Source organism: Heptranchias perlo, chromosome 32, assembly GCF_035084215.1.
Source record: "Heptranchias perlo isolate sHepPer1 chromosome 32, sHepPer1.hap1, whole genome shotgun sequence".
NCBI classification, from domain to species: Eukaryota; Metazoa; Chordata; class Chondrichthyes; order Hexanchiformes; family Hexanchidae; genus Heptranchias; species Heptranchias perlo.
In genome coordinates this window covers 2439576-2467240 of record NC_090356.1, presented here as the reverse complement: position 1 = coordinate 2467240, position 27665 = coordinate 2439576, and the positions used below count along the sequence as shown (strand labels likewise).

Sequence of the window (27665 nt, the reverse complement as noted above, 5' to 3'; positions counted from 1 at the left end):
CATAGGAACAGGAGGAGGCCATTCAGCCCCTCGAGCCTGTTCCGCCATTTAATTAGATCATGGCTGATCTGTATCTTAACTCCATTTACCCGCCTTTGATCCAAATCCCTGATACGCTTAGTAAAAAAAAATCTGTTACTCTCTGTCTCGAAAGCTCCAATTGATCCCCAGCATCCACAACCTTTTGGGGGAGAGAGTTCCAGATTTCCACTCCCCTTTGAGTGAAAAGTGCTTCCTGATTTCACTCCTGAAACGACCGAGCTCTAATTTTAAGATCATGCTCTCTTTGTTCTGGAGGAAACAGCTTCTTACCATCTACCCTATCGAATCCCTGTATTATTTTCAACACCGCAATCAGATCACTCCTCAATCTTCTAAACTCAAGGGAATACAAGCCAAGTTTATGCAAATTGACCCTCATAATTTGACCCTTTACACCCCGAAAACAATCTGGCATTGGGCCTAGTTGGTTAGTTAGTGTAATCACAGATGAAGTCATTCCCCATGGCCTGCACACACTGTAAAGCCATTTACTGAATGTAACTGGCCCGGGGTGAATAATGTAGATTGCAAAATGCGATTAAGATCAGGTAGCATGACTCCATTGTGTTTGTGGTCAGGGAGAGATTTCAGAGTTTTCTTCCCTTGGTAGCTTTCTCTGTGGTCACCCAGCTCTGTAAGGAGGTTACATGAGTAAATCCATGCCAGTGTAAATTATGCAAGATCCACTGATAGATGTGAGCTCCATCAATCAGGTGCCCTTTCTTCATTCCAGAGTTAATGACTCGTGTTAGCCACCCTTTCCTGTAAGTATGAGTAAGTCAGTCTTACATGGAAATGCTATAAAGATTGATAAAGGACAAAGTAAAAGGCATTCAGTGTTACAAAAAAACAGAATTGATCAAATGCTGTATCAGGAGCCCGACATCCAGTATTGGATGAGCAGAAATTTCCTCCAACACAATATTGGGAAGACTGAAGCCATTGTCTTCAGTCCCCGCCACAAACTCCGTTCCCTGGCCACCAACTCCATCCCTCTCCATGGACATTGTCTGAAGCTAAACCAGACCTTTCGCAACCTTGGCGTTCTATTTGACCCTGAGATGAGCTTCCGACCCCATATCCGCTCCATCACTAAGACCGCCTACTTTCACCTCTGTAACATCGTCCGTCTCCGCCCCTGCCTCAGCTCATCTGATGCTGAAACCCTCATCCATGCCTTTGTTACCTCTAGACTCTACAATAAGAATATAAGAACATAAGAAATAGGAGCAGGAGTAGGCCATACGGCCCCTCGAGCCTGCTTCGCCATTCAATCAGATCATGGCTGATCTTTGACCTCAACTCCACTTTCCCGCCCAATCCCCATATCCCTTGATTCCCTTAGTGTCCAAAAATCTATCGATCTCAGTCTTGAATATACTCAACAACACAGCATCCACAGCCCTCTGGGGGAGAGAATTCCAAAGATTCACAACCCTCTGGGTGAAGAAATTCCTCCTCATCTCAGTCCTAAATGTCTGACCCCTAATTTTGAGATTATGCCCCCTAGTTCTAGACTCTCCAGCCAGGGGAAACAGCCTCATAGCATCTACCCTGTCAAGCCCCCTCAGAATCTTATATGTTTCAATGAGATGACCTCTAATTCTTCTAAACTCCAGAGAGTATCGGCCCATTCTACTCAACCTCTCCTCATAGGACAACCCTCTCATCCCAGGAATCAATCTAGTGAACTTTCGTTGCATTCCCCTCTAAGGCAAATATATCCTTCCTTAGGTAAGGAGACCAAAACTGCACTCCAGGTGTGATATCACCAAAGCTCTGAACAATTGCAGCAAGAATTCCTACTCTTGTACTCCAACCCCCTTGCAATAAAGGCCAACATACCATTTGACTTCCTAATTGTTTGCTGTACCTGCATGTTAACTTTCTGTGTTTCATGTACAAGGACACCTAAATCTCTCAGAACTCCAACATTTAATAGTTTCTCGCCATTTAAAAAATATTCTGTTTTTCTTTTCTTCCTACCAAAGTGAATAACCTCACATTTCCCCACATTATACTCCATCTGCCACCTTCTTGCCCACTCACTTAACCTGTCTATATCCCTTTGCAGACTCTTTGTGTCCTCCTCACAGCTTACTTTCCCACCTAGCTTTGTATCGTCAGCAAACTTGGATACATTACACTCGGTCCCTTCATCTAAGTCATTAATATAGATTGTAAATAGCTGAGGCCCAAGCACTGATCCTTGCGGCACCCCACTAGTTACAGCCTGACAACCCGAGAATGACCCGTTTATCCCTACTCTCTGTTTCCTGTCCGTTAACCAATCCTCTATCCATGCTAATATATTACCTCCAACCCCATGAGCCCTTATTTTGTGTAGCAACCTTTTATGTGGCACCTCATCGAATGCCTTTTGAAAGTCCAAATATACTACATCCACTGGTTCCCCTTTATCTACCCTGCTAGTTACATCCTCAAAAAATTCCAGTAGATCTGTCAAACACAATTTCCCTTTCAGAAAACCATGTTGACTCTGCTTAATCATGTTATGATTTTCTAAGTGCACTGTTACCACTTTCTTAATAATGGATTCCAGCATTTTCCCGACGACTGATGTCAGGCGAACTGGCCTTTAGTTCCCTGTTTTCTCTCTCCCTCCTTTCTTGAACAGCGGGGTAACATTTGCGACCTTCCAGTCCACTGGGACGGTTTTAGAATCGAGAGAATTTTGGAAGATCATAATCAATGCATCCACTATCTCTGCAGCCACCTCTTTTAGAACCCTCGGACGTAAGCCATCAGGTCCAGGGGATTTGTTGGCTTTTAGTCCCATTAATTTCTCCAGTACTTTTTCTTTATTTTAACTTTAAGTTCCTCATTCTCATTAGATCATTGGTTCCCCACTATTTCTGGTATTTTTTTGTGTCTTCTACTGTGAAGACAGATACAAAATATTTGTTTAAATTTCCCTTTCATAAAACTGTGTTGACTCTGCCTAATCATATTATGATTTTCCAAGTGCTCTGTTACCACGTCCATGTCTACGTCTATTCCAATGCTCTCCTGGCCGGCCTCCCATCTTCCACCCTCCACAAACTCGAGCTCATCCAAAACTCAGCTGCCCGTATCCTAACTCGCACCAAGTCCTGTTCTCCCATCACCCCGCACCCATTGATCTACACTGGCTCCCGAGAATGAGGCCGAGAATGGGGAACTGCAACAACACTCACAGAAAGAAGGCAGAGTGACACAGAAACTGAAAGTTACTATACATTATTATTATTAACAATAAGGTTGACAAGCTTTGGAATTTCACACTTTCTTAAATAAAAAATAGGTACTTGGCAGTGAGTTGGCAGCAAAACAGTTTGTGTTTTGCAGCCTCTGCTGTCACCCAAACCCCTCGATTAGATTCCAGCCTGAAACTCACTCCCACGTATCTGTTATTCTATATATAAGCCCCCCGAACCCCTCGATTAGATTCCAGTCTGTAACTCACTCCCGGGTATCCGTTATTCTATATATAAACCCCCCCGAACCCCTCGATTAGATTCCAGCCTGAAACTCACTCCCGGGTATCTGTTATTCTATATATAACCCCCCCCGAACCCCTCGATTAGATTCCAGCCTGAAACTCACTCCCACGTATCTGTTATTCTATATATAAGCCCCCCGAACCCCTCGATTAGATTCCAGTCTGTAACTCACTCCCGGGTATCCATTATTCTATATATAAACCCCCCCGAACCCCTCAATTAGATTCCAGCCTGAAACTCACTCCCGGGTATCTGTTATTCTATATATAAACCCCCCCGAACCCCTCGATTAGATTCCAGCCTGAAACTCACTCCCGGGTATCTGTTATTCTATATATAAACCCCCCCAAACACCTCGATTAGACTCCAGTCTGTAACTCACTCCTGGGTATCTGTTATTCTATATATAAACCCCCCCGAACCCCTCGATTAGATTCCAGCCTGTAACTCACTCCCGGGTATCTGTTATTCTATATATAAACCCCCCCCGAACCCCTCGATTAGACTCCAGTCTGTAACTCACTCCCGGGTATCTGTTATTCTATATATAAACCCCCCCCGAACCCCTCGATTAGATTCCAGCCTGTAACTCACTCCCGGGTATCTGTTATTCTATATATAAACCCCCCCGAACCCCTCGATTAGACTCCAGTCTGTAACTCACTCCCGGGTATCTGTTATTCTATATATAAACCCCCCGAACCCCTCGATTAGATTCCAGCCTGTAACTCACTCCCGGGTATCTGTTATTCTATATATAAACCCCCCGAACCCCTCGATTAGATTCCAGCCTGTTACTCACTCCCGGGTACCTGTTATTCTATATATAAACCCCCCGAACCCCTCGATTAGATTCCAGCCTGTAACTCACTCCCGGGCATCTGTTATTCTATATATAAACCCCCCGAACCCCTCGATTAGATTCCAGCCTGTTACTCACTCCCGGGTATCTGTTATTCTATATATAAACCCCCCGAACCCCTCGATTAGATTCCAGCCTGTAACTCACTCCCGGGTATCTGTTATTCTATATATAAACCCCCCGAACTCCTCGATTAGATTCCAGCCTGTAACTCACTCCCGGGTATCTGTTATTCTATATATAAACCTGTATACTAGGTGAGGACAGGGTTAGGTTCAGCTGTGATGCCACCGTGGTAGAATAGTCTGCCAACACTCACTGTCTAGGGTCACATGTGAAGAATGAGCAGTTGGATGAGAGAGTTGACTGTGCCTGACGATCGCCATCCCACGAGTATCAGTCACCCCCCCCCGGAGCTTGTGGGTGGAAACGGGTAACTGAAAAAATATCTTTTAAGGATAATAAAGTTGTTGGTTTCCTGTGAATGGGATTAGACGTGAAATCTGTCATCGATGCTGAGCAGATTATATGAGAAACCAGTGCTGCTGTCGCCACCCTCTGGCAGCAAGTAATGAGTACAGGTGGTACAAGAAAAGACTGCACACAACCTGAGTGATGCCAGGGCCACCAATCTCCAGCAAAACCTAACTGGTGACAGTGTTCAGGAACACGGTGCCTTAATCTACAGAATGTGAAATATAACTCTGAGCATCTGCACCTTGTTTGGTTCTAAGAGTTTTTACATAAAGAGTGATGGTTTTTTTTGTGCCAGGTTTAAGTGAAGTGTGTCTGTTGAACTGTGAGATCTGGACAAGGGGACGCAGGTACAGACTAGTTAAAGGACTGATACCAAGAGGTTCTTCTTCACGCAGAGAATGTTAAACACTTGGAATGGACTCCGGGGCAGAGTGGGAGAGGTGCAAACCCTGGGTACATTTAAGGGACAATTGGGCAAAGTGTTGGGTTGTTCTGGATGGATGAACTAACATGGACAGAATAATCGTCCTCAACTCTAATTATCTTGTAAAAACACACTGTGCTTTCAACATAAATAATCAATCGCTCACCCAAGCATTTGGATAAAAACATTGTTTCAAGTGTCCTCTTGTGAGAGAAGGTTTTCCTATTTGGTGATCGGTCACCTTGGGTCTCTGCTGGGAAATACCCTCCTTGGCAAGATACTCAGTGGTGCCTTCTGACCGGCTGTCGGGACAGTGGGTGTGGATCAGTGTTCCTTCCAATCCTAGAGCAGTGACCAGAGATTGGGCTACCTGTCAGCCAGGCAGGGCACAATGTGTTAAAACAACTTAGGAAAAGAGTTTGACATGAAAGTGAGACTATTGACGAACTAGATTTATTATTTACTGTTTATTGAAGAGGCAAGCAGAGATTCTGATACATCACCACCCAGGATATTACCTTTGGATAAGGACAGTTCCTGTATTATAATTAGAGAAACATTCTGTCACCCTTAAAAAAGAAACTGGAAATGCTGGAGATACACAGCAAGTCCATCAGTATCTGTAAAGAGAAACAGCAGGTTAACATTTCAAGTGTAGATCCTTAATCAAAACCGAAAACTGAAAAATAACCAACCCCTTTATAGGGTGGAAGGGGGAGAAAAGGAAAGAGGAGGAGGAGGGAGAAAAGATAATCTTTTAAACCAGCTAACAATTCCTACATTACAACAGTGACTACACTTGAAAAAGTACTTCATTGGCTGTAAAGCACTTTGGGACACCCCAAGGTCATGAAAGGCGCTATATAAATGCAAGTCTTTCTTTCTAACAGCTTTCCGCTCTCCTATTAAGCATTTTGCAGGACAATCAAACCATTAAACTTCCTCCCTGTGATTGCAATTTCTGTTATCTTTCGTTCCCTCTCTTCCACACATTCCAGACTTGAGCTATTCTTAAGACTTCATTGGTAATGCTTTCAGCTTTGGCACATTTACCATCTCCTGGTACCTCTTTGTTCTTGACATTTCCTTTTTCCATTTCTGATAGAACACAAGAATCAACTTCTTCCATTCTCAGCGAAGAACCTTTTACAAGTTCATATTTGGCCTCACAAGTAACAAGCACCACACCATCCACAATTAGATCTGAAGAAACAACTCAGTCAGTCATTCATTTATCTCTTAGCTCAAAAACCTATGGTTCATCTGCTACAGCCTCTCCTATGCAGAGTGGCATTTTATCTCAGTCACATGTGTCCACTATACCTCACTGACAGAATCAATATCATTTGAAACAAATAATGCAACGCACAGGTCTCCTATAACTCAGGAGACAAGCTCCGTTTCTTCAATCAATTCCACAAAGGAGTCATCAACTAACCCTGAATCCCTATCAACACCCCTTTCAACACACATAACTTCCATCTCAGAAAATAGCTTATCTCATCTTACATTAAACACATTTTTGTCAACTTCAGAGACGTCACAACAATTAAGCTTATCCAATGTTGCATCCACCTTCATGGTACAAACTTCTTCAAAATCTGTTTCTCATTCTACCACACAAGTGTCCCACACTGCACCAGAATCAGCAATAACACATGAAGAAACATCAACCTTCTCAATCACTAATCCATCTCACAAAACAGAAGTAAGTTCATCTGTTGCACTCTCTTCAGTTCACAGAAGTTGGTCATATCGATCAGATATAACTAATTTTCCATTGGAAACTTTCTCTTCTTCCCAATTAACATCATATGACACACGTAAACTTGCTCACACTGTTCCTGTGTCTCAGAAGATCAACAGCCCAATTATTCCAAGGATTTCACCAAATATATTTTCAAATTTCTCACCTACATCGACATTTCCAGAAGCTTCCTCCTTCCCTGCAACATCAGAGACATCCGACTCACATCCTTCTGCAGCAACAGAGCAAACAACCTTACCCACTATTTTACCCAATGTGGGCAAAGGGCCTTAAATGCCAGCTCTCTGCAAGTGACTACCACATCACATTCAAAACTAATATCTGGAGAAACAATGGCAAGGTCATTAGCTCAGACTTCTCACAGTAGTGAAATGCAAAATTCCTCGGTTTCTCCAACTGATGCCTCTCAGCCAGGTGTAGCAATAATGCCGATGGAAAGTTTCTCCTCAACCAAAGCAAATTCTTATGAAACCAGAAGAGTGACTTATACTCCTCAAGTATCTGAGCACCCTATAAGTTCAATATTGTCTATATATTCCAAAGCTGTATCATCAATTGCTCATAACACTTCATTGCAGACACGTTCAACTGTACAAGATACAGTTCCAATCTTAGCATCTTCATCATCTACCAGTTCCAACCAAACACAGCAATTGATCTTAATCTTTGTTTCATCCACAGTCATTGAAGCCTCTTCAACAGAATATACAACAACTAATGCCTCTGAAAATGTGACTACAACACCTACTTCAATTCAAAAAATGAACACAACAGAAACCAGCAAAAAATCCACTCAAGTATCATTGACAACTGAGACTTCATCAGCAACTCATCCACTATCAACACAAGTATCATCGAGAACTGAGACATCAGCAGAAACCAATTACACAATGACACAAATATCATCGACAACTGAGACTTCATCAGCAACACATCCAACAGCAACACAAGCATCATCGATAACTGAGACGTCAGCAGAAACCAATTACACAATGGCACAAGTATCATCGAAAACTGAGAATTCATCAGAAACCAATCCAACAGCAACACAAGTGTCATCGACCACTGAGACTTCATCAGCCACACATCCAACAGCAAAACAAGTATCATCAACAACTGAGACTTCATCAGAAACCCATCCAACAGCAACACAAGTATCATCAATAATTGAGACTTCATCAGCGACACATCCAACAGCAACTGAAGTATCATCAGTTACAGAGACATCGGCAGAAACCAATTACACAACCACACACGTATCAACAATCAGTGAAATTTCATCAGAAACCCATCCAACAGCAACAGAAGAATCATCAATCACTGAGACTGCATCAGAAACCCATCCAACAGCAAGACAAGTATCATCGATAACTGCGACTCCATCGGAGGCCCATCCAACAGCAACACAAGTATCATCAATAACTGAGACGTCATCAGAAACCCGTCCAACAGCAACACAATTATCATCGAAAACTGAGACTTCATCAGAAGCCCATCCAACAGCAACACAAGTATCATCAATAAGTGAGACTTCATCAGAAACCAATTACACAACCACACAAGTATCATCAATAACTGAGACTTCATCAGAAACCCATCCAGCAGCAACACAAGTATCATCCATAACCGAGACTTCATCAGAAACCCATCCAACAGCAACACAAGTATCATCGATAATAGAGACTTCATCAGAAGCCCATTCAGCAGCAACACAAGTATCAACAAGAAGTGAAACTTCATCAGAAACCTATCCAACAGCAAGACAAGTGTCATCAATAACTGAGACTTCATCAGAAACCAATCCAACAGCAACACAAGTATCATTGATAACTGAGACTTCATCAGAAACCCATCCAACAGCAACACAAGTATCATCGATCACTGAGACTCCATCAGCAACACATCCAACAGCAACACAAGTGTCATCAACAACTGAGACTTCATCAGAAACACATCCAACAGCAACACAAGTATCATCGATAACTGCGACTTCATCACAAACCAATCCAACAGCAACACAAGTGTCAATGATAACTGAGACTTCATCAGAAACCCATCCAACAGCAACACAATTATCATCAGTAACTGAGACTTCATCAGAAACCCATCCAAGAGCAACACAAGTGTCAATGATAACTGAGACTTCATCAGCAACACATCCAACAGCAACTGAAGTATCATCAATAACTGAGACGTCAGCAGAAACCAATTACACAACCACACAAGTATCATCAATAACTGAGACTTCATCAGAAACCCATCCAAGAGCAACACAAGTGTCAATGATAACTGAGACTTCATCAGCAACACATCCAACAGCAACTGAAGTATCATCAATAACTGAGACTTCATCAGAAACCAATCCAACAGCAACACAAGTATCATCAATAAGTGAGACTTCATCAGAAGCACATCCAAAAGTAACACAAGTATCATCAATAAGTGAGACTTCATCAGAAGCACATCCAAAAGTAACACAAGTATCATCAATAAGTGAGACTTCATCAGAAACCAATCCAACAGCAACACAAGTATCATCGATAACAGAGACTTCATCAGAAGCCAAATCAACAGCAACACAAGTATCAACAATAAGTGAAACTTCTTCAGAAACCCATCCAACAGCAAGACAAGGATCATCGATAACTGAGACTCCATCAGCAACACATCCAACAGCAACACAAGTGTCATCAACAACTGAGACTTCATCAGCAACACATCCAACACCAACACAAGTATCATCGATAAATGAGACTTCATCAGCAACACATCCAACACCAACACAAGTATTATCGATAACTGCGACTCCATCGGAGGCCCATCCAACAGCAACACAAATATCAACAATAAGTGAAACTTCATCAGAAGCCCATCCAACAGCAAGACAAGTATCATCAATCACTGAGACTTCATCAGCAACACATCCAACAGCAACACAAGTGTCATCAACAACTGAGACTTCATCAGAAACCCATACAACAGAAACAGAAGTATCAACAAGAAGTGAAACTTCATCAGAAGCCCATTCAACAGCAACAGAAGTATCATCAATCACAGAGACTACATCAGAAACCCATCCAACAGCAAGACAAGTAACATCGATAAATGAGACTCCATCAGCAACACATCCAACAGCAACACAAGTATCATCAATAACTGAGACTTCATCAGAAACCCATACCACAGCAACACAAGTATCATCGATCACTGAGACTTCATCAGCCACACATCCAACAGCAACCCAAGTACCATCGATAACTGAGACTTCATCAGAAACCCATCCAACAGCAACACAAGTATCATCAATAACTGAGACTTCATCAGAAGCCCATCCAACAGCAACACAAGTATCATCAATAAGTGAGACTTCATCAGCAACACATCCAACAGCAACACAAGTATCATCGATAACTCAGATTTCATTAGAAACCCATCCAACAGCAACACAAGTATCATCAATAACTGAGACTTCATCAGAAACCCATACCACAGCAACACAAGTATCATCGATCACTGAGACTTCATCAGCCACACATCCAACAGCAACCCAAGTACCATCGATAACTGAGACTTCATCAGAAACCCATCCAACAGCAACACAAGTATCAACAATAAGTGAAACTTCATCAGCAACCCATCCAACAGCAACACAAGTATCATCAACAACTGAGAATTCATCAGCAACACATCCAACAGCAACACATGTATCATTGATAACTCAGACTTCATCAGAAACCCAGACAACAGAAAGAGAAGTATCAACAATAAGTGAAACTTCATCAGAAGCCCATCCAACAGCAACACAAGTATCATCAATAAGTGAGACTTCATCAGCAACACATCCAAAAGCAACACAAGTATCATCGATAACTCAGATTTCATTCGAAACCCATCCAACAGCAACACAAGTATCATCAATAACTGCGAATTCATCAGAAACCCATCCAACAGAAACACAAGTGTCATTGATAACCGAGACTTCATCAGAAACACAACCAACAGCAACTGAAGTATCATCAATAACTGAGACATCAGCAGAAACCAATTACATAACCACACAAGTATCATCAATAACTGAGACTCCATCAGAAACAAATCCAACAGCAACCCAAGTATCAGCGATAACTGAGACTTCATCAGAAACCCATCCAACAGCAACACAATTATCATCGATAAATGAGGCTTCATCAGAAACCCATACAACAGAAAGAGAAGTATCAACAAGAAGTGAAACTTCATCAGAAACCCATCCAACAGCAACACAAATATCATCAATAACTGAGACTTCATCAGAAGCCCATCCAACAGCAACACAAGCATTATCAAAAAGTGAGACTTCATCAGTTACCCTTCCATCTGCAACACAAGTGTCATCGATAACTGAGACTTCATCAGAAACCCATCCAACAGCAACACAAGTATCATCGATAACTGAGACTTCATCAGAAACACATCCAACAGCAACACAAGTATCATCGATAACTCACATTTCATCAGAAACCCATCCAACAGCAACACAAGTATCATCGATAACTGAGACTTCATCAGAAACCCATACAACAGAAACAGAAGTATCAACAAGAAGTGAAACTTCATCAGAAGCCCATTCAACAGCAACACAAGTATCATCAATCACCGAGACTACACCAGAAACCCATCCAACAGCAAGACAAGTATCATCGATAACTGAGACTCCATCAGCAACACATCCAACAGCAACACAAGTGTCATCAACAACTGAGACTTCATCAGCAACACATCCAACACCAACACAAGTATTATCGATAACTGCGACTCCATCGGAGGCCCATCCAACAGCAACACAAATATCATCAATAACTGAGACTTCATCTGAAGCCCATCCAACAGCAACACAAGTATCATCAATAAGTGAGACTTCATCAGCAACACATCCAATAGCAACACAAGTATCATCGATAACTGCGACTTCATCAGAAACCCATCCAACAGCAACCCAAGTACCATCGATAACTGAGACTTCATCAGAAACCCATCCAACAGCAACACAAGTATCAACAATAAGTGAAACTTCATCAGCAACCCATCCAACAGCAACACAAGTGTCATTGATAACTGAGACTTCATCAGAAACCCATACCACAGCAACACAAGTATCATCGATAACTGAGACTTCATCAGAAACCCATCCAACATCAACGCAAGTATCATCGATCACTGAGACTTCATCAGCCACACATCCAACAGCAACCCAAGTACCATCGATAACTGAGACTTCATCAGAAACCCATCCAACAGCAACACAAGTACCAACAATAAGTGAAACTTCATCAGCAACCCATCCAACAGCAACACAAGTATCATCAACAACTGAGAATTCATCAGCAACACATCCAACAGCAACACATGTATCATCGATAACTCAGACTTCATCAGAAACCCATCCAACAGCAACACAATTATCATCAATAACTGAGACGTCAGCAGAAACCAATTACACAACCACACAACTATCAACGATAACTGAGACTTCATCAGAAAACAATACAACAGCAACACAAGTATCATCGATAACTGAGGCTTCATCAGAAACCCATACAACAGAAACACAAGTATCAACAAGAAGTGAAACTTCATCAGAAACCCATCCAACAGCAACAGAAGTATCATCAATCACTGAGACTGCATCAGAAACCCATCCAACAGCAAGACAAGTATCATCGATAACTGAGACTCCATCAGCAACACATACAACAGCAACACAAGTATCAACAATAAGTGAAACTTCATCAGAAGCCCATCCAACAGCAACAGAAGTATCATCAATCACTGAGACTCCATCAGCAACACATCCAACAGCAACACAAGTGTCATCAACAACTGAGACTTCATCAGCAACACATCCAACACCAACACAAGTATCATCGATAAATGAGACTTCATCAGAAACCCATCCAACAGCAACACAAGTATCATCGATAACTGAGACTTCATCAGCAACACATCCAACACCAACACAAGTATTATCGATAACTGCGACTCCATCGGAGGCCCATCCAACAGCAACACAAATATCATCAATAACTGAGACTTCATCTGAAGCCCATCCAACAGCAACACAAGTATCATCAACAAGTGAGACTTCATCAGCAACACATCCAACAGCAACACAAGTATCATCGATAACTCAGACTTCATCAGAAACCCATCCAACATCAACGCAAGTATCATCGATCACTGAGACTTCATCAGCCACACATCCAACAGCAACCCAAGTACCATCGATAACTGAGACTTCATCAGAAACCCATCCAACAGCAACACAAGTATCAACAATAAGTGAAACTTCATCAGCAACCCATCCAACAGCAACACAAGGATCATCAACAACTGAGACTTCACCAGCAACACATCCAACAGCAACACATGTATCATCGATAACTCAGACTTCATCAGAAACCCATCCAACAGCAACACAATTATCATCGATAACTGAGACGTCAGCAGAAACCAATTACACAACCACACAACTATCAACGATAACTGAGACTTCATCAGAAACCCATCCAACAGCGTCACAAGTATCATCAATAACTGAGACTTCATCAGAAACACATCCAACAGCAACACAAGTATCATCAATAACTGAGACTTCATCAGAAGCCCATCCAACAGCAACACAAGTATCATCAGTAACTGAGATATCATCAGAAACCCATCCAACAGCAAGACATGTATCACCGATAACTGAGACGTCAGCAGAAACCAATTACACAACCACACAAGTATCAACGATAACTGAGACTTCATCAGAAACCAATCCAACAGCAACACAAGTATCATCGACAACTGAGACTTCATCAGAAACACATCCAACAGCAACTGAAGTATCAACAATAACTGAGACGTCAGCAGAAACCAATTACACAACCACACAAGTATCATCAATAACTGAGACTTCATCAGAAACCAATCCAACAGCAGCACAAGTATCATCAATCACTGAGACTGCATCAGCAACACATCCAACAGCAACACAAGTATCATCGATAACTGCAACTCCATCGGAGGCCCATCCAACAGCAACACATGTATCATCAATAACTGAGACATCAGCAGAAACCAATTACACAACCACACAAGTATCATCAATAACTGAGACTTCATCAGAATCCAATCCAACAGCAACACAAGTATCATCAATGACAGAGACTTCATCAGAAACCAATCCAACAGCAACACAAGTATCATCGATAACTGAGACTTCATCAGAAACCCATCCAACAGCAACACAAGTATTATTGATCACTGAGACTTCATCAGCAACACATCCAACAGCAAATCAAGTATCATCGATAACTGAGACTTCATCAGAAACCCAGACAACAGAAACACAAGTATCAACAATCAGTGAAACTTCATCAGAAACCCACCCAACAGCAACAGAAGTATCATCAATAACTGAGTCTCCATCAGCAACACATCCACCAGCAGCAGAGGTATCATCGATAACTACGACTCCATCAGAGACCCATCCAACAGCAACTCAATTATCATCAATAACTGAGACTTCATCAGAACCCCATCCAACAGCAACACAAGTATCATCAATAACTGAGACTTCATCAGAAGCACATCCAACACCAACACAAATATCATCGATAACTGCGACTTCATCAGAAACCCATCCAACAGCAAAACAAGTACCATCGATAACTGAGACTTCATCAGAAACCCATCCAACAGCAACACAAGTACCAACAATAAGTGAAACTTCGTCAGCAACCCATCCAACAGCAACACAAGTATCATCAACAACTGAGAATTCATCAGCAACACATCCAACAGCAACACATGTATCATCGATAACTCAGACTTCATCAGAAACCCATCCAACAGCAACACAATTATCATCAATAACTGAGACGTCAGCAGAAACCAATTACACAACCACACAACTATCAACGATAACTGAGACTTCATCAGAAAACAATACAACAGCAACACAAGTATCATCGATAACTGAGGCTTCATCAGAAACCCATACAACAGAAACACAAGTATCAACAAGAAGTGAAACTTCATCAGAAACCCATCCAACAGCAACAGAAGTATCATCAATCACTGAGACTGCATCAGAAACCCATCCAACAGCAAGACAAGTATCATCGATAACTGAGACTCCATCAGCAACACATACAACAGCAACACAAGTATCAACAATAAGTGAAACTTCATCAGAAGCCCATCCAACAGCAACAGAAGTATCATCAATCACTGAGACTCCATCAGCAACACATCCAACAGCAACACAAGTGTCATCAACAACTGAGACTTCATCAGCAACACATCCAACACCAACACAAGTATCATCGATAAATGAGACTTCATCAGAAACCCATCCAACAGCAACACAAGTATCATCGATAACTGAGACTTCATCAGCAACACATCCAACACCAACACAAGTATTATCGATAACTGCGACTCCATCGGAGGCCCATCCAACAGCAACACAAATATCATCAATAACTGAGACTTCATCTGAAGCCCATCCAACAGCAACACAAGTATCATCAACAAGTGAGACTTCATCAGCAACACATCCAACAGCAACACAAGTATCATCGATAACTCAGACTTCATCAGAAACCCATCCAACATCAACGCAAGTATCATCGATCACTGAGACTTCATCAGCCACACATCCAACAGCAACCCAAGTACCATCGATAACTGAGACTTCATCAGAAACCCATCCAACAGCAACACAAGTATCAACAATAAGTGAAACTTCATCAGCAACCCATCCAACAGCAACACAAGGATCATCAACAACTGAGACTTCACCAGCAACACATCCAACAGCAACACATGTATCATCGATAACTCAGACTTCATCAGAAACCCATCCAACAGCAACACAATTATCATCGATAACTGAGACGTCAGCAGAAACCAATTACACAACCACACAACTATCAACGATAACTGAGACTTCATCAGAAACCCATCCAACAGCGTCACAAGTATCATCAATAACTGAGACTTCATCAGAAACACATCCAACAGCAACACAAGTATCATCAATAACTGAGACTTCATCAGAAGCCCATCCAACAGCAACACAAGTATCATCAGTAACTGAGATATCATCAGAAACCCATCCAACAGCAAGACATGTATCACCGATAACTGAGATGTCAGCAGAAACCAATTACACAACCACACAAGTATCAACGATAACTGAGACTTCATCAGAAACCAATCCAACAGCAACACAAGTATCATCGACAACTGAGACTTCATCAGAAACACATCCAACAGCAACTGAAGTATCAACAATAACTGAGACGTCAGCAGAAACCAATTACACAACCACACAAGTATCATCAATAACTGAGACTTCATCAGAAACCAATCCAACAGCAGCACAAGTATCATCAATCACTGAGACTGCATCAGCAACACATCCAACAGCAACACAAGTATCATCGATAACTGCAACTCCATCGGAGGCCCATCCAACAGCAACACATGTATCATCAATAACTGAGACATCAGCAGAAACCAATTACACAACCACACAAGTATCATCAATAACTGAGACTTCATCAGAATCCAATCCAACAGCAACACAAGTATCATCAATGACAGAGACTTCATCAGAAACCAATCCAACAGCAACACAAGTATCATCGATAACTGAGACTTCATCAGAAACCCATCCAACAGCAACACAAGTATTATTGATCACTGAGACTTCATCAGCAACACATCCAACAGCAAATCAAGTATCATCGATAACTGAGACTTCATCAGAAACCCAGACAACAGAAACACAAGTATCAACAATCAGTGAAACTTCATCAGAAACCCACCCAACAGCAACAGAAGTATCATCAATAACTGAGTCTCCATCAGCAACACATCCACCAGCAGCAGAGGTATCATCGATAACTACGACTCCATCAGAGACCCATCCAACAGCAACTCAATTATCATCAATAACTGAGACTTCATCAGAACCCCATCCAACAGCAACACAAGTATCATCAATAACTGAGACTTCATCAGAAGCACATCCAACACCAACACAAATATCATCGATAACTGCGACTTCATCAGAAACCCATCCAACAGCAAAACAAGTGTCATTGATAACTGAGACTTCATCAGAAAGCCATCCAACAGCAAAACAAGTGTCATTGATAACTGAGACTTCATCAGAAACCCATCCAACAGCAACACAAGTATCAACAATAAGTGAAACTTCATCAAAAACCCATCCAACAGCAACACAATTATCATCAGTAACTGAGACTTCATCAGGAACCCATCCAACAGCAACACAAGTATCATCAATAACTGAGACTTCATCAGAAACACATCCAACAACAACACAAATATCATCGATAACTGCGGCTCCATCAGAAACCAGTCCAACAGCAACACAATTATCATCAGGAGCTGAGACTTCATCAGAAACCCATCCAACAGCGACACAATTATCATCAGGAGCTGAGACTTCATCAGAAACCCATGCAACAGCGACACAAGTATCATCAATAACTGAGACTTCATCAGAAACACATCCAACAGCAATACAAGTATCATCAATAACTGAGACTTCATCAGAAACCCATCCAACAGCAAGACATGTATCACCGATAACTGAGACATCAGCAGAAACCAATTACACAACCACACAAGTATCAACGATAACTGAGACTTCATCAGAAACCAATCCAACAGCAACACAAGTATCATCGACAACTGAGACTTCATCAGAAACACATCCAACAGCAACTGAAGTATCAACAATAACTGAGACGTCAGCAGAAACCAATTACACAACCACACAAGTATCATCAATAACTGAGACTTCATCAGAAACCAATCCAACAGCAGCACAAGTATCATTGATAACTGAGACTTCATCAGCAACACATACAACAGCAAAACAAGTATCATCAATCACTGAGACTGCATCAGCAACACATCCAACAGCAACACAAGTATCATCGATAACTGCAACTCCATTGGAGGCCCATCCAACAGCAACACATGTATCATCAATAACTGAGACATCAGCAGAAACCAATTACACAACCACACAAGTATCATCAATAACTGAGACTTCATCAGAATCCAATCCAACAGCAACACAAGTATCATCAATGACAGAGACTTCATCAGAAACCAATCCAACAGCAACACAAGTATCATCGATAACTGAGACTTCATCAGAAACCCATCCAACAGCAACACAAGTATTATTGATCACTGAGACTTCATCAGCAACACATCCAACAGCAAATCAAGTATCATCGATAACTGAGACTTCATCAGAAACCCAGACAACAGAAACACAAGTATCAACAATCAGTGAAACTTCATCAGAAACCCACCCAACAGCAACAGAAGTATCATCAATAACTGAGACTCCATCAGCAACACATCCACCAGCAACAGAGGTATCATCGATAACTACGACTCCATCAGAGACCCATCCAACAGCAACACAATTATCATCAATAACTGAGACTTCATCAGTAACCCATCCAACAGCAACACAAGTATCATCAATAACTGAGACATCATCAGAAACCCATCCAACAACGACTCATGTATCATCGATAACTGAGACTTCATCAGCAACACATACAACAGCAAAACAAGTATCATCAATCACTGAGACTTCATCAGCCACACATCCAACAGCAACCCAAGTATCATCGATAACTGAAACTTCATCAGAAACACATACAACAGAAACAGAAGTATCAACAATAAGTGAAACTTCATCAGAAACCCATCCAACAGCAACACAATTATCATCAGTAACTGAGACTTCATCAGAAACCCATCCAACAGCAACACAAGTATCATCGATAACTGAGACTTCATCAGCCACACATCCAACAGCAACCCAAGTACCATCGATAACTGAGACTTCATCAGAACCCCATCCAACAGCAACACAAGTATCATCAATAACTGAGACTTCATCAGAAGCACATCCAACACCAACACAAATATCATCGATAACTGCGACTTCATCAGAAACCCATCCAACAGCAAAACAAGTGTCATTGATAACTGAGACTTCATCAGAAAGCCATCCAACAGCAAAACAAGTGTCATTGATAACTGAGACTTCATCAGAAACCCATCCAACAGCAACACAAGTATCAACAATAAGTGAAACTTCATCAAAAACCCATCCAACAGCAACACAATTATCATCAGTAACTGAGACTTCATCAGGAACCCATCCAACAGCAACACAAGTATCATCAATAACTGAGACTTCATCAGAAACACATCCAACAACAACACAAATATCATCGATAACTGCGGCTCCATCAGAAACCAGTCCAACAGCAACACAATTATCATCAGGAGCTGAGACTTCATCAGAAACCCATCCAACAGCGACACAAGTATCATCAATAACTGAGACTTCATCAGAAACACATCCAACAGCAATACAAGTATCATCAATAACTGAGACTTCATCAGAAGCCCATCCAACAGCAACACAAGTATCATCAGTAACTGAGATATCATCAGAAACCCATCCAACAGCAAGACATGTATCACCGATAACTGAGACGTCAGCAGAAACCAATTACACAACCACACAAGTATCAACGATAACTGAGACTTCATCAGAAACCAATCCAACAGCAGCACAAGTATCATCGATAACTGAGACTTCATCAGCAACACATCCAACAGCAACACAAGTATCATCGATAACTGCAACTACATCGGAGGCCCATCCAACAGCAACACAAGTATCATCAATAACTGAGACGTCAGCAGAAACCAATTACACAACCACACAAGTATCATCAATAACTGAGACTTCATCAGAAACCAATCCAACAGCAACACAAGTATCATCGATAACTCAGACTTCAGCAGAAACCCATCCAACAGCAACACAAGTATCATTGATCACTGAGACTTCATCAGCAACACATCCAACAGAAAATCAAGTATCATCAATCATTGAGACTGCATCAGAAACCCATCCAACAGCAACACAAGTATCATCAATCACTGAGACTTCATCAGCCACACATCCAACAGCAACCCAAGTATCATCGATAACTGAAACTTCATCAGGAACACATACAACAGAAACAGAAGTATCAACAATCAGTGAAACTTCATCAGAAACCCATCCAACAGCAACACAAGCATCATCGATAACTGAGACTTCATCAGAAACCCATCCAACAGCAACACAAGTATCATCAATAACTGAGACTTCATCAGAAACCCATCCAACAGCAACACAAATATCATCAATAAGTGAGACTTCATCAGAAGCCCATCCAACAGCAACACAAGTATCATCAATAAGTGAGACTTCATCAGAAGCCCATCCAACAGCAACACAATTATCATCAATCACTGAGACTGCATCAGAAACCCATCCAACAGCAACACAAGTATCAGCAGCAACTGAGAGTTCATCAGAAACCCATACAACAGCAAAACAAGTATCATCAATCACTGAGACTTCATCAGCCACACATCCAACAGCAACCCATGCATCATCGATAACTGAAGTTTCATCAGGAACACATACAACAGAAACAGAAGTATCAACAATCAGTGAAACTTCATCAGAAACCCATCCAACAGCAACACAAGTATCATCGATAACTGAGACTTCATCAGAAACCCATCCAACAGCAACACAAGTATCATCGATGACTGCGACTCCATCGGAGGCCCATCCAACAGCAACGCAAGTATCATCAATCACTGAGACTTCATCAGAAACCCATACAACAGCAAAACAAGTATCATCAATCATTGAGACTTCATCAGCCACACATCCAACAGCAACCCAAGTATCATCGAAAACTGAAACTTCATCAGGAACACAAACAACAGAAACAGAAGTATCAACAAGAAGTGAAACTTCATCAGAAACCCATCCAACAGCAACAGAAATATCATCAATCACTGAGACTGCATCAGAAACCAATCCAACAGCAACTGAAGTATCATCAATAACTGAGACGTCAGCAGAAACCAATTACACAACCACACAAGTATCATCAACAACTGAGACTTCATCAGAAACCAATCCAACAGCAGCACAAGTATCATCGATAACTGAGACTTCATCAGCAACACATACAACAGCAAAACAAGTATCATCAATCACTGAGACTGCATCAGCAACACATCCAACAGCAACACAAGTATCATCGATAACTGCAACTACATCGGAGGCCCATCCAACAGCAACACAAGTATCATCAATAACTGAGACGTCAGCAGAAACCAATTACACAACCACACAACTATCATCAATAACTGAGACTTCATCAGAAACCAATCCAACAGCAACACAAGTATCATCAATCACTGAGACTGCAGCAGAAACCCATCCAACAGCAACAGAAGTATCATCGACAACTGAGTCGTCAGCAGAAACCCATCCAACAGCAACACAAGTATCATTGATCACTGAGACTTCGTCAGCAACACATCCAACAGAAAATCAAGTATCATCAATCATTGAGACTGCATCAGAAACCCATCCAACAGCAACCCAAGTATCATCGATAACTGAAACTTCATCAGGAGCACATACAACAGAAGCAGAAGTATCAACAATCAGTGAAACTTCATCAGAAACCCATCCAACAGCAACACAAGTATCATCGATAACTGAGACTTCATCAGAAACCCATCCAACAGCAACACAAGTATCATCGATGACTGCGACTCCATCGGAGGCCCATCCAACAGCAACACAAGTATCATCAATATCTGAGACTTCATCAGAAACCCATCCAACAGCAACACAAATATCATCAACAAGTGAGACTTCATCAGAAGCCCATCCAACAGCAACGCAAGTATCATCAATAAGTGAGACGACATCAGAAACCCATCCAACAGCAACACAAGTATCATCGATAACTGAGACTTCATCAGAAACCCATACAACAGCAAAACAAGTATCATCAATCACTGAGACTTCATCAGCCACACATCCAACAGCAACCCAAGTATCATCGATAACTGAAACTTCATCAGGAACACAAACAACAGAAACAGAAGTATCAACAAGAAGTGAACCTTCATCAGAAACCCATCCAACAGCAACACAAATATCATCAATAACTGAGACTTCATCAGAAACCCATCCAACAGCAACACAAATATCATCAATAAGTGAGACTTCATCAGAAGCCCATCCAACAGCAACACAATTATCATCAATAAGTGAGACTTCATCAGAAACCCATCCAACAACAACACAAGTATCATCGATAACTGACACGTCATCAGAAACCCATCCAACAGCAACAGAAGTATCATCAATAATTGAGACATCATCAGAAGCCCATCCAACAGCAACAAAAGTATCATCGATAACTGAGACTTCATCAGAAACCCATCCAACAGCAACACAAGTATCATCAATAACTGAGACTTCATCAGAAACCCATCCAACAGCAACACAAATATCATCAAAAAGTGAGACTTCATCAGAAGCCCATCCAACAGCAACACAAGTATCATCAATAAGTGAGACTTCATCAGAAGCCCATCCAACAGCAACACAATTATCATCAATCACTGAGACTGCATCAGAAACCCATCCAACAGCAACAGAAGTATCATCAATCACTGAGAGTTCATCAGAAACCCATCCAACAGCAACACAAGTATCATCAGCAACTGAGAGTTCATCAGAAACACATCCAACACCAACACAAGTATCATCGATGACTGCGACTCCATCGGAGGCGCATCCAACAGCAACACAAGTATCATCATTATCTGAGACTTCATCAGAAACCCATCCAACAGCAACACAAATATCATCAATAAGTGAGACTTCATCAGAAGCCCATCCAACAGCAACGCAAGTATCATCAATAAGTGAGACGACATCAGAAACCCATCCAACAGCAACACAAGTATCATCGATAACTGAGACTTCATCAGAAACCCATACAACAGCAAAACAAGTATCATCAATCACTGAGACTTCATCAGCCACACATCCAACAGCAACCCAAGTATCATCAATAACTGAGACTTCATCAGAAACCCATCCAACAGCAACACAAATATCATCAATAAGTGAGACTTCATCAGAAGCCCATCCAACAGCAACACAAGTATCATCAATGAGTGAGACTTCATCAGAAGCCCATCGAACAGCAACACAATTATCATCAATCACTGAGACTGCATCAGAAACCCATCCAACAGCAACAGAAGTATCATCAATCACTGAGACTGCATCAGAAACCCATCCAACAGCAACACAAGTATCATCAGCAACTGAGAGTTCATCAGAAACCCATACAACAGCAAAACAAGTATCATCAATCACTGAGACTTCATCAGCCACACATCCAACAGCAACCCATGCATCATCGATAACTGAAGCTTCATCAGGAACACATACAACAGAAACAGAAGTATCAACAATCAGTGAAACTTCATCAGAAACCCATCCAACAGCAACACAAGTATCATCGATAACTGAGACTTCATCAGAAACCCATCCAACAGCAACACAAGTATCATCGATGACTGCGACTCCATCGGAGGCCCATCCAACAGCAACACAAATATCATCAATAAGTGAGACTTCATCAGAAGCCCATCCAACAGCAACACAAGTATCATCAATAAGTGAGACTTCATCAGAAGCCCATCCAACAGCAACACAATTATCATCAATCACTGAGACTGCATCAGAAACCCATCCAACAGCAACAGAAGTATCATCAATCACTGAGACTACATCAGAAACCCATCCAACAGCAAAACAAGTATCATCAATCACTGAAACTTCATCAGCAACACAAACAACAGAAACAGAAGTATCAACAAGAAGTGAAACTTCATCAGAAACCCATCCAACAGCAACAGAAATATCATCAATCACTGAGACTGCATCAGAAACCCATCCAACAGCAACAGAAGTATCATCAATCACTGAGACTGCATCAGAAACCCATCCAACAGCAACACAAGTATCATCAGCAACTGAGAGTTCATCAGAAACACATCCAACACCAACACAAGCATCATCGATGACTGCGACTCCATCGGAGGCCCATCCAACAGCAACACAATTATCATCGATAACTGAGACTTCATCAGCAACACATCCAACAGCAGCTGAAGTATCATCAATAACTGGGACATCATCAGAAACCCAACCAACAGCAACACAATTATCATTGATAACTGAGACTTCACCAGAAACCCATCCAACAGCAACAGAAATATCATCAATCACTGAGACTGCATCAGAAACCCATCCAACAGCAAGACCAGTATCATCGATAACTGAGATTTCATCAGAAACACAACCAACACCAACACAAGTATCATCGATAACTGCGACTCCATCGGAGGCCCATCCAACAGCAACACAAGTATCATCGATAACTGATACTTCATCAGCAACACATCCAACAGCAACACAAGTATCATCAATAACTGAGACTTCATCAGCAACACATCCAACAGGAACACTAGTATCATCAACAACTGTGACTTCATCAGAAACCCATCCAACAGCAACACAAATATCATCAATAAGTGAGACTTCATCAGAAGCCCATCCAACAGCAACACAAGTGTCATCAATAAGTGAGACTTCATCAGAAGCCCATCCAACAGCAACACAATTATCATCAATCACTGAGACTGCATCAGAAACCCATCCAACAGCAACAGAAGTATCATCAATAAGTGAGACTACATCAGAAACCCATCCAACAGCAACACAAGTATCATCGATAACTGACACTTCATCAGAAACCCATCCAACAGCAAAACAAGTATCAACAATCACTGAGACTTCATCAGCCACACATCCAACAGCAACCCAAGTATCATCGATAACTGAAACTTCATCAGGAACACATACAACAGAAACAGAAGTATCAACAATCAGTGAAACTTCATCAGAAACCCATCCAACAGCAACACAAGTATCATCGATAACTGAGACTTCATCAGAAACCCATCCAACAGCAACGCAAGTATCATCAATAACTGAGACTTCATCAGAAACCCATCCAACAGCAACACAAATATCATCAATAAGTGAGACTTCATCAGAAGCCCATCCAACAGCAACACAAGTATCATCAATAAGTGAGACTTCATCAGAAGCCCATCCAACAGCAACACAATTATCATCAATCACTGAGACTGCATCAGAAACCCATCCAACAGCAACAGAAGTATCATCAATCACTGAGACTGCATCAGAAACCCATCCAACAGCAACACAAGTATCATCAGCAACTGAGAGTTCATCAGCCACACATCCAACACCAACACAAGTATCATCGATGACTGCGACTCCATCAGAGGCCCATCCAACAGCAACACAAGTATCATCAATATCTGAGACTTCATCAGAAACCCATCCAACAGCAACACAAATATCATCAATAAGTGAGACTTCATCAGAAGCCCATCCAACAGCAACGCAAGTATCATCAATAAGTGAGACGACATCAGAAACCCATCCAACAGCAACACAAGTATCATCGATAACTGAGACTTCGTCAGAAAACCATACAACAGCAAAACAAGTATCATCAATCACTGAGACTTCATCAGCCACACATCCAACAGCAACCCAAGTATCATCGATAAATGAAACTTCATCAGGAACACAAACAACAGAAACAGAAGTATCAACAAGAAGTGAAACTTCATCAGAAACACATCCAACTGCAACAGAAATATCATCAATCACTGAGACTGCTTCAGAAACCCATCCAACAGCAACAGAAGTATCATCAATCACTGAGACTGCATCAGAAACCCATCCAACAGCAACACAAGTATCATCAGCAACTGAGAGTTCATTAGAAACACATCCAACACCAACACAAGTATCATCGATGACTGCGACTCCATCGGAGGCCCATCCAACAGCAACACAATTATCATCGACAACTGAGACTTCATCAGAAACCCATCCAACAGCAACACAAATATCATCAATAACTGAGATTTCATCAGAAACCCATCCAACAGCAACACAAATACCATCAATAAGTGAGACTTCATCAGAAGCCCATCCAACAGCAACACAAGTATCATCGATAACTGAGACTTCATCAGAAACCCATCCAACAGCAACAGAAGTATCATCGATAACTGAGACTTCATCACAAACCCATCCAACAGCAACAGAAGTATCATCAATAATTGAGACATCATCAGAAGCCCATCCAACAGCAACACAAGTATCATCGAAAACTGAGACTTCATCAGAAACCCATCCAAGAGCAACACAAGTATCATCAATAACTGAGACTTCATCAGAAACCCATCCAACAGCAACAGAAATATCATCAATCACTGAGACTTCATCAGAAGCCCATCCAACAGCAACACAAGTATCATCAATAAGTGAGACTTCATCAGAAGCCCATCCAACAGCAACACAATTATCATCAATCACTGAGACTGCATCAGAAACCCATCCAACAGCAACAGAAGTATCATCAGCAACTGAGAGTTCATCAGAAACACATCCAACACCAACACAAGTATCATCGATGACTGCGACTCCATCGGAGGCCCATCCAACAGCAACACAAGTATCATCAATATCTGAGACTTCATCAGAAACCCATCCAACAGCAACACAAATACCATCAATAAGTGAGACTTCATCAGAAGCCCATCCAACAGCAACACAAGTATCATCGATAACTGAGACTTCATCAGAAACCCATCCAACAGCAACAGAAGTATCATCGATAACTGAGACTTCATCACAAACCCATCCAACAGCAACAGAAGTATCATCAATAATTGAGACATCATCAGAAGCCCATCCAACAGCAACACAAGTATCATCGATAACTGAGACTTCATCAGAAACCCATCCAACAGCAACACAAGTATCATCAATAACTGAGACTTCATCAGAAACCCATCCAACAGCAACAGAAATATCATCAATAAGTGAGACTTCATCAGAAGCCCATCCAACAGCAACACAAGTATCATCAATAAGTGAGACTTCATCAGAAGCCCATCCAACAGCAACACAATTATCATCAATCACTGAGACTGCATCAGAAACCCATCCAACAGCAACAGAAGTATCATCAATCACTGAGACTGCATCAGAAACCCATCCAACAGCAACACAAGTATCATCAGCAACTGAGAGTTCATCAGAAACACATCCAACACCAACACAAGTATCATCGATGACTGCGACTCCATCGGAGGCCCATCCAACAGCAACACAAGTATCATCAATATCTGAGACTTCATCAGAAACCCATCCAACAGCAACACAAATATCATCAATAAGTGAGACTTCATCAGAAGCCCATCCAACAGCAATGCAAGTGTCATCAATAAGTGAGACTACATCAGAAACCCATCCAACAGCAACACAAGTATCATCGATAACTGAGACTTCATCAGAAACCCATACAACAGCAAAACAAGTATCATCAATCACTGAGACTTCATCAGCCACACATCCAACAGCAACCCAAGTATCATCGACAACTGAAACTTCAACAGGAACACATACAACAGAAACAGAAGTAT

The 27665-nt window shown here is 41.5% G+C and overlaps 1 protein-coding gene across 1 annotated transcript in view; it reads left to right on the top strand.

The window, feature by feature from the left end:
• LOC137300783 (mucin-3A-like) overlaps positions 1-10172 on the top strand; it is a 62483-nt gene extending 52311 nt beyond the window's left edge. The window contains exons 3-4 of the mRNA XM_067970044.1: positions 7758-9862; positions 9945-10172. Of these exons, the coding sequence (XP_067826145.1) occupies positions 7758-9862; positions 9945-10172 (2333 nt within the window). The remainder of the gene's footprint in view (positions 1-7757; positions 9863-9944) is intronic.
• The last annotated feature ends 17493 nt before the right edge of the window (positions 10173-27665 follow it).